Source organism: Entelurus aequoreus, linkage group LG27 (assembly GCF_033978785.1).
Source record: "Entelurus aequoreus isolate RoL-2023_Sb linkage group LG27, RoL_Eaeq_v1.1, whole genome shotgun sequence".
Classification (NCBI taxonomy): Eukaryota; Metazoa; Chordata; class Actinopteri; order Syngnathiformes; family Syngnathidae; genus Entelurus; species Entelurus aequoreus.
This window is the reverse complement of record NC_084757.1, coordinates 11,158,990-11,171,601: the sequence shown is the minus strand read 5'-3', so window position 1 is coordinate 11,171,601 and position 12,612 is coordinate 11,158,990. Positions and strand designations below refer to the sequence as shown.

General features: G+C 40.2%; 1 protein-coding gene across 4 annotated transcripts in view; it reads right to left on the bottom strand.

Annotated features, from left to right (window-relative positions):
- ralgps2 (Ral GEF with PH domain and SH3 binding motif 2) overlaps nucleotides 1-12,612 on the bottom strand; it is a 169,962-nt gene that overhangs the window by 20,084 nt on the left and 137,266 nt on the right. Inside the window, exons 10-16 of one of the 4 annotated variants that reach the window (XM_062039064.1) lie at nucleotides 11,041-11,178; nucleotides 8,679-8,769; nucleotides 5,036-5,103; nucleotides 4,821-4,959; nucleotides 4,568-4,722; nucleotides 4,443-4,497; nucleotides 2,440-2,517 (exon numbers count right to left, since the gene is read on the bottom strand). In XM_062039064.1, the coding sequence (XP_061895048.1) occupies nucleotides 2,440-2,517; nucleotides 4,443-4,497; nucleotides 4,568-4,722; nucleotides 4,821-4,959; nucleotides 5,036-5,103; nucleotides 8,679-8,769; nucleotides 11,041-11,178 (724 nt within the window). The remainder of the gene's footprint in view (nucleotides 1-2,439; nucleotides 2,518-4,442; nucleotides 4,498-4,567; nucleotides 4,723-4,820; nucleotides 4,960-5,035; nucleotides 5,104-8,678; nucleotides 8,770-11,040; nucleotides 11,179-12,612) is intronic. The other 3 variants (XM_062039065.1, XM_062039066.1, XM_062039067.1) reach the window with 3 other exon arrangements.

Genomic DNA, 12,612 nt, shown 5'->3' with positions numbered 1-12,612 from the left:
ATGTATATAGAGACATACTGTAATAACTTGAAGTAATGAAGATTAAAAACCAATTACAAACAAAAAAAAGCTTACCTTTTTTATATTTGGATAGTTTGTATATATCATTAATGTGGTTAATACAAATTTTTATACACTACCGTTCAAAAGTTTGGGGTCACATTGAAATGTACTTATTTTTGAAGGAAAAGCACTGTACTTTTCAATGAAGATAACTTTAAACTAGTCTTAACTTTAAAGAAATACACTTTATACATTGCTAATGTGGTAAATGGCTATTCTAGCTGCAAATGTCTGGTTTTTGGTGCAATATCTACATAGGTGTATAGAGGCCCATTTCCAGCAACTATCACTCCAGTGTTCTAATGGTACAATGTGTTTGCTCATTGGCTCAGAAGGCTAATTGATGATTAGAAAACCCTTGTGCAATCATGTTCACACATCTCAAAACAGTTTAGCTCGTTACAGAAGCTACAAAACTGACCTTCCTTTGAGCAGATTGAGTTTCTGGAGCATCACATTTGTGGGGTCAATTAAACGCTCAAAATGGCCAGAAAAAGAGAACTTTCATCTGAAACTCGACAGTCTATTCTTGTTCTTAGAAATGAAGGCTATTCCACAAAATTGTTTGGGTGACCCCAAACTTTTGAACGGTAGTGTATATATATATATACATTTTGTAATCCCACCCAACTAGGTCCAACACCATAACCGCTTTGAAGCAGCTCCGAAGGAGGTAGCCTACTGTTACCACTCTACTCAGGTTATTTGTATCATGGGATTGTTCCATCTAGTCCTAAAATTGAACTGATATATATCCAGGGGTCACCAACCTTTTTGAACCAAGAGCTACTTCTTGGGTAGTGATTAATGCGAAGGGCTACCAGTTTGATACACACTTAAATAAATTGCCAGAAATAGCCAATTTGCTCAATTTACCTTTAACTCTATGTTATTATTAATAATTAATGATAATTACACTTAATTGAACGGTTTAAAAGAGAAAACAAGAAAAAAATGACAATTACATTTTGAAACATAGTTTATCTTCAATTTCGACTCTTTAAAATTCAAAATTCAACCGAAAAAAAGAAGAGAAAAACTAGCTAATTCGAATGTTTTTGAAAAAATTAAAAAAATAATTTATGGAACATCATTAGTAATTTTTCCTGATTAAGATTAATTTTAGAATTTTGATGACATGTTTTAAATAGGTTAAAATCCAATCTGCACTTTGTAAGAATATATAACAAATTGGACCAAGCTATATTTCTAACAAAGACAAATCATTATTTCTTCTAGATTTTCCAGAACAAAAACTTTAAAAGAAATTCAAAAGACTTTGAAATAAGATTTAAATTTGATTCTACAGATTTTCTAGATTTGCCAGAATAATTTTTTTGAATTTTAATCATAATAAGTTTGAAGAAATATTTCACAAATATTCTTCGTCGAAAAAACAGAAGCTAAAATGAAGAATTAAATTAAAATGTATTTATTATTCTTTACAATAAAAAAATTTTTTTTACTTGAACATTGATTTAAATTGTCAGGAAAGAAGAGGAAGGAATTTAAAAGGTGTTTAAAAATCCTAAAATCATTTTTAAGGTTGTATTTTTTCTCTAAAATTGTCTTTCCGAAAGTTATAAGAAGCAAAGTAAAAAAAATTAATGAAATTATTTAAACAAGTGAAGACCAAGTCTTTAAAATATTTTCTTGGATTTTCAAATTCTATTTGAGTTTTGTCTCTCTTAGAATTAAAATGCCGGGCAAAGCGAGACCAGCTTGCTAGTAAATAAATAAAATTTAAAAAATAGAGGCAGCTCACTGGTAAGTGCTGCTATTTGAGCTATTTTTAGAACAGGCCAGCGGGCTACTCATCTGGTCCTTACGGGCTACCTGGTGCCCGCGGGCACCACGTTGGTGACCCCTGATATATACTGTATATATGTATATAGAGACATACTGTAATAACTTGAAGTATGTAATGAAGATTAAAAAACAATTACAAACAAAAAAAAAAAGCTTACCTTTTTTATATTTGCATAGTTTGTATATATCATTAATGTGGTTAATACAAATCTTTATATATCTAGAAAGAGTGGTCCTAAAGAGGTAGGCATTTTTCAGAGGTCTCAAGAAGGTAACAAATACAAGAATGTGTGTGTGTGTTGTGTGTAAGAACATGCAAGAAGATGAGGAAAGCAAAAGGCAGATTATAGAGTCATGAATGCAACCAAATAGAAAATCATGATCCCCTTCACCTGATTGTGATGTCACCCTCACACACACCAGAAGATGATCCCAGCTTTCAACACACACACTCATACACACATTTGGGGAGCGAGCACATAGCATCCCCCCTGCAGGGTCTGAAGGGCACCAAGTGAGGATAAGAGAGGGCTTGGTTCAGGTTTGGTCCGGTCGGGGTGTGTATACCTGCTGGGCCTCAGGACTCCTCTGTAGGGGATGCGGGCCACACGGGTCACTGGGCCCAGAGAGTGATAGAACCGAGTCCTGTTCAGAATAGGATAAGATAGGACAGGGTATAGGCGGCAGGGAACACTGTTAAGGCTGTGCTGCTGCTGTTTTCCCTTGCTAGTGCAAGGTGGAAGAGCGGGGCCATCTTGTTAGAGAGGCAGCGCTGATGTGTTATTGCGACATGTGGCCTTTTGGAGTAGTGACACTAGCTAGATACGAGGAGGTTACTGGCAAGGGGACTGAAATGATTTGAAGCTTTTAATACATTCCAGGCTGTTGGAGGGATGAAGCACGGCGTCCTTGGAGAAGCAAGCTGCAGCAAAGTCCGAGCTTTGAACCACTCACATCATGGATGACGATATGCTTCAAAAACCCAAAAGCAGTGAAGTTGTCACGTTGTGTAAATGGTGAATAAAAACAGAATACAATGATTTGCAAATCCTTTTCAACTTATATTCAATTGAATAGACTGCAAAGACAAGATATTTCATGTTGGAACTGGAAAACTCTATTTTTCGCAAACATTAGCACATTTGGAATTTGATGCCTACAAAAATGTAAAAAAAAGCTGGCACAAGTGGCAAAAAAGACTGAGTAAGTTTAGGAATGCTCATCAAACACTTTTTTGGAACATCCCACAGGTGAACAGGCTAATTGGGAACAGATGAGTGCCATGATTGGGTATAAAAGCAGCTTCCATTCATTGACAAACCAGGACGGGGCGAGGGTCACCACGTTGTCAACAAATGCGTGAGCAAATTGTCCGACAGTTTAAAAACAACATTTCTCAACCAGCTATTGCAAGGAATTTAGGGATTTCACCATCTACGGTCCGCAATATCATCAAAGGGTTCAGAGAATCTGGAGAAATCACTGCACGGCTGAAACCCAACATTGAATGCCCGTGACATTCGATCCCTCAGGCGGTACTGCGTCAAAAAGCGACATCAGTGTGTAAAGGATATCCCCACATGGGCTCAGGAACACTTCAGAAAACCACTGTCAGTAACTACAGTTGGTCGCTACATTTCTAAGTGCGAGTTAAAACTCTACTATGCAAAGCAAAAGTCATTTATCAACAACACCCACAAACGCCGTCGGGTTCGCTGGGCCTGAGCTCATCTAAGATGGACTGATGCAAAGTGGAAAAGTGTTCTGTGGTCTGACGAGTCCACATTTCAAATTGTTTTTGGAAACTGTGGACGTCGTGTCCTTCGGACCAAAGAGGAAAAAACACCACCCGGATTGTTCTAGGCGCAAAGTTGAAAAGCCAGCATCTGTGATGGTATGGGGGTGTATTAGTGCCCAAGACATGGGTAACTTACACATCTGTGAAGGTACATACAGGTTTTGGAGCAACATTATCATGGACGCCCCTGCTTATTTCAGCAAGACAATGCCAAGCCACGTGTTACAACAGCGTGGCTTCATAGTAAAAGAGTGCGGGTACTATACTGGCCTGCCTGTAATCCAGACCTGTCTCCCATTGAAAATGTGTGGCGCATTATGAAGTGTATAATATGACAACGTAGATCCCGGACTGTTGAACAACTTAAGCTGTGCATCAAGCAAGAATGGGAAAGAATTCCACCTGAAAAGCTTCAAAAATTGGGTCTCCTCAGTTCCCAAACGTTTACTGAGTGTTGTTAAAAGGAAAGGCCATGTAACACAGTGGTAAAAATGCCCCTGTGACAACTTTTTTGCAATGTGTTGCTGCCATTAAATTCCAAGTTAATGATTATTTGCAAAAAAAAAGTTTCTCAGTTCGATTATTAAATATCTTGTCTTTGCAGTCTATTCAATTGAATATAATTTAAAAAGGATTTGCAAATCATTGAATTCTGTTTTTATTTTTACGAATTACACAACCTGCCAACTTCACTGCTTTTGGGGTTTTGTATCATCTTGATCATGGATGTGATGGACTTAAAAAAAAGGGCTGGTGATCATGTTGGTGTTACCTCTCAAAAGCAGGCCACGACACCTCCTCGCTGAGTTCCGAGCCCTCGCTGCTCCCTGAGTCCAAAGGAAAAACTTGGATCAGCAAGGCGCGACTGAGGCGACAAAGCGTGCGGTCGCCTCTTACCAAGTGAAATGCCGCTGGACAGAGTGGAGCTCTCCGCCTGGCCCCTGGTGGGACTGTTGCTCTCCATCACGCTGTCGTCCAGCAGGTGGCGCGAACCGGCGTTGGGGAAGGTGGCGCTTTTGAACTCCACGGTATTCATCTTATGGATGAAACTACTTGAGCCCAGCAGTGGCAGGACCCCGAAGAGAGAGGCAGAAAAAGGAGGGGGTGAATATCTGTGGCAGTAACAAGAGCCGGGAAGTAGAAGACTAACTTGTATCCCAGACTGTGACACTTCCTGTGTCCGTAGGGCAGCAGGTTCCTCGGCGAGGGAGGCGTGGCCGGGACTTTTGAGGCTTCCGCCGCCACCGAGCATTTACGGCCGCAGAGAGGAGACGGCGACGCCTCTTGGCCTGCGGGATGACGGGATGTATTAATTAAAGCACCGGAAAGTCATGCAGAAAATGTCATCTGCACGAGGTCACTCACCGGCTAGATCCTCTTTGGAGGCGTTTGCCCGTGGCGTGCTGGTGCCGGGCTCGATCCTCTGCGATAACCTGCTCAAAACACAATTGTTGCTTCAAAAACACTTTGACGTATGTGGCGTGGACCAGCCTTTCTTAACCAAGAGCGCCGCCAAATATCATATGTTTCTCAGCTGCGGTCTGTAAGGGCCGCAGCAGTACTCCGCTGTAATACACTTTTCCACCACTTGTGGCAGTAATGACAATATCAAACAAACGGAAGTCTGGAGCTTAAGTTTCTTAAAGGGGAACTGCACTTTTTTTTGGACATTTGCCTATCGTTCACAATAGGGCTGGGCGATATGGCCTTTTATTAATATCTCGATATTTTTAGGCCATGTCACGATACACAATATATATATCTCGATATTTTGCCTTAGCCTTGAATGAACACTTGATGCATATAATCACAGCAGTATGATGATTCTATTTGTCTACATTAAAACATTCTTGTTCATACTGCATTAATATATGCTCATTTTAACTTTCATGCAGAGAGGGAAATCACAACTAAGTAAAAATACCAAAACTGTATTTATTAAACAGTTATTAAAGGCCTACTGAAAGCCACTACTACCGACCACGCAGTCTGATAGTTTATATATCAATGATGAAATCTTAACATTGCAACACATGCCAATACGGCCGGGTTGACTTATAATGTGCAATTTTAAATTTCCCGCGAAACTTCCGGTTGAAAACGTCTATGTATGATGACGTATGCGCGTGACATCAATGGTTGAACCGGAAGTATTCGTACACCATTGTATCCAATACAAAAAGCTCTGTTTTCATCACAAAATTCCACAGTAGTCTGGACATCTGTGTTGGTGAATCTTTTGCAATTTGTTTAATGAACAATGAAGACTGCAAAGAAGAAAGCTGTAGGTGGGATCGGTGTATTAGCGGCTGGCTGCAGCAACACAACCAGGAGGACTTTGACTTGGATAGCAGACGCGCTATTCGACGCTAGCCGCCGACCGCATCGATGATCGGGTGAAGTCCTTCGTCGCTCCGTCGATCGCTGGAACGCAGGTGAGCACGGGTGTTGATGAGCAGATGTGGGCTGGCTGGTGTAGGTGGATAGCTAATGTTTTCAGCATAGCACTGTGAGGTCCTGTAGCTAAGTTAGCTTCAATGGCGTCGTTAGCAACAGCATTGTTAAGCTTCGCCAGGCTGGAAAGCATTAACCGTGTAGTTACAGGTCCATGGTTTAATAGTATTGTTGATTTTCTGTCTATCCTTCCAGTCAGGGGTTTATTTCTATCTGCAGTTAAGCCCGATGCTATCACGTTAGCTCCGTAGCTAAAGTGCTTCGCCGATGTATTGTCGTGGAGATAAAAGTCACTGTGAATGTCCATTTCGCGTTCTCGACTCTCATTTTCAAGAGGATATAGTAGCCGAGGTGGTTTAAAATACAAATCCGTGATCCACAATAGAAAAAGGAGAACGTGTGGAATCCAATGAGCCTTTGTACCTAAGTTACGGTCAGAGCGAAAAAAGATACGTCCTGCACTGCACTCTAGTCCTTCACTCTCACGTTCCTCATCCACAAATCTTTCATCCTCGCTCAAATTAATGGGGTAATTGTCGCTTTCTCGCTCCGAATCTCTCTCGCTCCATTGTAAACAACGGCGAATTGTGAGGAATACTAGCTCCTGTGACGTCACGCTACTTCCGGTACAGGCAAGGCTTTTTTTTTATCAGCGAGCAAAAGTTGCGAACTTTATCGTCGATTTTCTCTACTAAATCCTTTCAGCAAAAATATGGCAATATCGCGAAATGATCAAGTATGACACATAGAATGGATCTGCTATCCCCGTTTGAATAAAAAAATTACATTTCAGTAGGCCTTTAAGCAGTGGCACAAACATTCATGTCATTTCAAAACAGAAAGTGCAAGATTGTCAGAGACATTTTAAAACAAGCTATGAGTGCACTTTTGTGAATGATGTCACTAAGATGACATATCAAAACAACACTAAATTAAAGTGCACTTTTTGTACAGAACGCCACTACAATAATTTAAAACAAATAAAGTGCACTTTTGTGCATGATGTCACACAAGATATTTCAATAACTGTCAAATAAAAATGAGCTGCATAAAAGGAAATCAAATAGTGTATGTCCTTCACTATGTGGTAGGTTCCTGCGGACGTTATCTCCTTCTGTTGTTGACTCTTTTTTTTTTTTTTATACGATGTTGATCTGGAAATAGTTGCTTCTGCATTTTGTTGGTGTGGCACCGGCCGGAGAAGTTGACATGCAGAGTTTCAAGCACTCCTCATTTTCTAACGGGTGACTTTTCAAATGATGCTACATTAACAGTGCTGCTACTTTTTGTAGCAGCACTGTTGAACATATTCCCACTTGAAGCCAAACCACCGCCGGACGACCGCTGTTTTTCTTGGTAATTAATTCTTCCTCCATTTGTTACCAGATTCGCACCTTCTCTCTCTCGTGTTACCACCCGCACCTCACCGTTAGCATCACAGCTAACGTTACCATGTCGCTACCTGTCTGCTCCGCGGGAGCGTGTGACGTTGCACGTGTGACGTGTGTAAGAAGGTGCGTTTCGTTTACGTCTTTGTGAGAAGGAGAGACAAGAAAGAGTGGGAAACATGCAGTGTAATGCCCGCAGCTAAAAGCAACTGCGTGACAACGTACACTACCGTTCAAAAGTTTGGGGTCGCATTGAAATGTCCTTATTTTTGAAGGAAAAGCACTGTACTTTTCAATGAAGATAACTTTAAACTAGTCTTAACTTGAAAGAAATACACTCTATACATTGCTAATGTGGTAAATGACTATTCTAGCTGCAAATGTCTGCTTTTTGGTGCAATATCTACATAGGTGTATAGAGGCCCATTTCCAGCAACTATCACTCCAGTGTTCTAATGGTACAATGTGTTTGCTCATTGGCTCAGAAGGCTAATTGATGATTAGAAAACCCTTGTGCAATCATGGGCACACATCTGAAAACAGTTTAGCTCGTTACAGAAGCTACAAAACTGACCTTCCTTTGAGCAGATTGAGTTTCTGGAGCATCACATTTGTGGGGTCAATTAAACGCTCAAAATGGCCAGAAAAAGAGAACTTTCATCTGAAACTCGACAGTCTATTCTTGTTCTTAGAAATGTTATTCCACAAAATTGTTTGGGTGACCCCAAACTTTTGAACGGTAGTGTATACTCGAATATCACGATATAGTCATTTTCTATATCGCACAGAGACAAAATTGCGATATATCGAGTATATTCGATATATCGCCCAGCCCTAGTCTACAATCATCATGAAAGACATGACAGTGGGTGTATTTTTTCTATTAATGCAATCTAACTAATAAATAAATGTAAATAAAAGTCCACTTACAGAGGAGCCAATAGGAGGTCCTCTATCCATTGTGATTACCACATGGTTTCATATCATTTGACAAAGTTGCAAACTGTATGTATGTTAGATATAACTACTAAATAAGATTAAAATGAAGAGTAAGATGACTAATTCAGTGTTAATATTTGAGTTGGCCCAGGGAATCCTCTGTCGTGGAAAAGTCGGAGTCAAATAAGGTTAAGAACCTCTGGTGTAAACAATGGCAGAAGACCTACTTGTAGTTGTCGTCCTCCACAAACTTCTGCAGCTCCTCGATGTAGCGGACTGAGTTGAGATACTTCTGGATGTGAGGCAACACTGGTATGTCTGAAACACACAAACACAACCAATGGAGGTCGCTTTGGGTTTCTAATACGCTGGAACCCGTTTTAAGTCGACGCCCCTTGGACTGACTGTCTCACGCCGACAGCCCTTCTCGAAATAACTGAAACCGAAATTAAAACGAGCCATTGCTTGCACATTTGCTTGTGACTTTGTCAAGAGACATTAAGAGAGTGGGTGATGGTAAAATATTTGTAATTTGTCAACATGGTTTTTCTTCATTTGTGCATATTATTTGGGGGGATTTTGTGCTTTTATGTAATTTTTTAAACTCCTATATAACAAAGCTTCTGTGCTAATTTTGTTGTTTGTCTTGACTACGATGCCTGCTTAATAATAGTAAAGAAGTTCTGAATCCAGACTTGAACTTTTCGGAGCGAATATGCTGACACGTTTACGAGTGTCTGTGTTAGTATTATTACCTTACAATGGCATTCTGTTTGTATCGTTTCAGTTTCACAAATTCCTTAGTAAATTCACCAAAACGTCACCGTGGAGTTATTGAGTCTGTTTACCTGATTGGATAGTTAGCTTCTGCAGCTAGTGGGTCCATGACGATGACTTCTGTTTTGTTTGATCATCCGTTTTACTGCCGTGTTACAGACACTTGTAAATAAACATTTATACAATTTTTTCTGTGTAAATAACTCATTTCACAACGTATATATCTGCGGCCAATATATGTGAAAATGTGTTTTCCTTCAAATCTAGTGGGTGTAGTTTAAATCCCGGTGCGCTGGGCAGTCTGGAAAATACAGTACCGTATTTTTCGGAGTATAAGTCGCTCCGGAGTATAAGTCGCTCCGGAGTATAAGTCGCACCGGCCGAAAATGCATAATAAAGAAGGAAAAAAACATATATAAGTCGCACTGGAGTATAAGTCGCATTTTTGGGGGAAATTTATTTGATAAAAACCAACACCAAGAATAGACACTTGAAAGGCAATTTAAAATAAATAAAGAATAGTGAACAACAGGCTGAATACGTTATAGGACGCATAAATAATAGGGGTGTGGGAAAAAAACGATTCGAATTAAAATCGCCATTCTCACGTTGTACGATTCAGTATCGATTCTCATTTTTTTAAAATCGATTTTTTTTTTTAATTTAAATTTTTTTTTATTAATCAATACAACGAAACAATACACAGCAATACCATAACAATGCAATCCAATTCCAAAACCAAACCCGACCCAGCAATAAACAGAGCAATTCAGAGGACACACAAACTCGACACAGAACAATCCAAAAGTAGTGAAATAAAAATTAATATTATCAACAACAGTATCAATATTAGTAACAATTTCAACATAGCAGTGATTAAAAATCCCTCATTGACATTATCATTAGACATTTATTAAAAAAAAAATTTTGTAATAAATAAAAAAGAACAATAGTGTCACAGTGGCACTTGCATCACATCTCATAAGCTTGACAACACACTGTGTCCAATATTTTCACAAAGATAAAATAAGTCATATTTTTGGTTCATTTAATAGTTAAAACAAATTTACATGATTGCAATCAGTTGATAAAACATTGTCCTTTACAATTATAAAAGTTTTTTACAAAAATATACTACTCCGCTTGCATGTCAGCAGACTGGGGTAGATCCTGCTGAAATCTATGTATTGAATGAATAGAGAATCCTTTTGAATCGGAAAAATATCGTTTTTGAATCGAGAATCGTGTTGAATAGAAAAAAAAAAATCGATTTATAATCGAATCGTGACCCCAAGAATCGATATTGAATCGAATCGTGGGACACCCAAAGATTCGCAGCCCTAATAAATAACCAACTGAGAACGTGCCTGGTATGTTAACGTAACATATTATGGTACGAGTCATTCAAATAACTATAACATATAGAACATGCTATACGTTTACCAAACAATCTGTCACTCCTAATCGCTAAATCCGAAATCTCTTACGTGAATGAGCTAAATAATATTATTTGATATTTTACGGTAATGTGATAATAATTTCACACATAAGTCGCTCCTGAGTATAAGTCGCACCCCCGGCCAAACTATGAAAAAAACTGCGACTTGTAGTCCGAAAAATACGGTAATTAGGTTGCTGACTTAAGCGGGTTTATTTAGCCATAAGAACATGGTAGATCCGGACTTAAAAAGTTGGACAGGTTGTGGACATAAGTTGTCCCAAGCTTTAGCAAGGTCACTTGGACGGAGTTTAAGTCTACCACCGCGATGGGTAAACTTATTGTTGAAAAAATACCCGACAGTCCGAACTCACCGTAGGTACAGGATCTCTGTAAGTCCGATATGATTCTGAGAATGTTATTCATCAGGTTTGATCGCTGCTCGTTCTCCAGGATGCTGCCCGTAGAGGGGTAGGCGGAGTCGACGTACGTCAGGTCGGACAGGTACATTCCTGCCAGAAAGACAAAGCGTGAGTTGGCTAGGAAATTCTCGTCAGTTCAAAGACCTCGCCACGTCAAGCCAAATGAGGTCAGAGACCATCTGTCGGCGGTGTTGTTTTAAACAAGAGGAAAGGGGGAAAATAAGGCAGATTCTTCCTGACCCAACAAGAGGAGTTCAGCTCATTACAAAGCAAACACAAATACACAAACAGGTCTATAAACGGTGTCCAGGTTTCCTTGCAAGCACGATTCGAGCAGCTGTGGGGTTCACGGGGTGAAGACTAGCTGGTAATTGCCTCGTTTGATGTTTCACTAAGTAGACAAGAAGAAAAACACCGGGCACGCTCGCTCGGTTTTGCTCCAAATACAATCAGATTAAACATCTTTGCTCCCCAACTCAAGGCCATTGTCTTTCCTGCCCACTTTCTGACAGACTTGGACGCTCCAGCACGGATTCTTCGTCCCTCATTGCATAAATATTAACATTTAAGTGCCACAGCCAGGAGCGGCTTCCCGCCATCTTGAGAGATTGGTGGGCCTTAGAAATGAACACACCATCTGCATTTCCTTCCATCGCAGCTCTTTCTCCCGCCCCGAAAAAAAAAACTTTCCTTGTCGACATGGTTGGAAGGAAACTTCTCAGCAACACCTCGGCTCATTTCTTGGAGCCCGGTGTTTAGTTCCACTGAGAGCGGATGCAGTTCGCTGTATGTGTGAAGTGAAAGTGAGAGAAAAAAACAGGCACTAAGGTGCGAGATCCTGCCGGCTCAACCACTGGAGAGTTGTTCACGTCAATAAAATATGTCAGCAGTGTTTCACGATTAAATCCATACGTCCAAGGACACGGGATGGAGACACGCGGCAGGCTTACACACACACATGCATCCACAAAAATATGCGGCACACACACATACCCCATCCAACGCCCTTGATGCGAATCCCTTAGGGGTGATGGACGGATGGGCAGCACCTGAAGAGCTGCAGCCTTCCATCGTGGCCCCCACTTCCTCTCCTCTGTTGCAAGTTGTAATTAGAGATGTCCGATAATATCGGGCTGCCGATATTATCGGCCGATAAATGCATTAAAATGTAATATCGGTATCAGTTTCAAAAAGTAAAATGTATGACTTTTTAAAACGCTTCTTTACGGAGTGGTACACGGACGTAGGGAGAAGTACAGAGCGCCAATAATCCTTATAGGCACTGCCTTTGCGTGCCGGCCCAATCACATAATACCTACGGCTTTTCACACACACAAGTGAATGCAAAGCATACTTGGTTAACAGCCATACAGGTCACACTGAGGGTGACCGTATAAACAACTTTAACACTGTTATAAATATGCGCCACACTGTGAACCCACACCAAACAAGAATGACAAACACATTTCGGGAGAACATCCACAACGTAACACAACATAAACACAACAGAACAAATACCCAGAA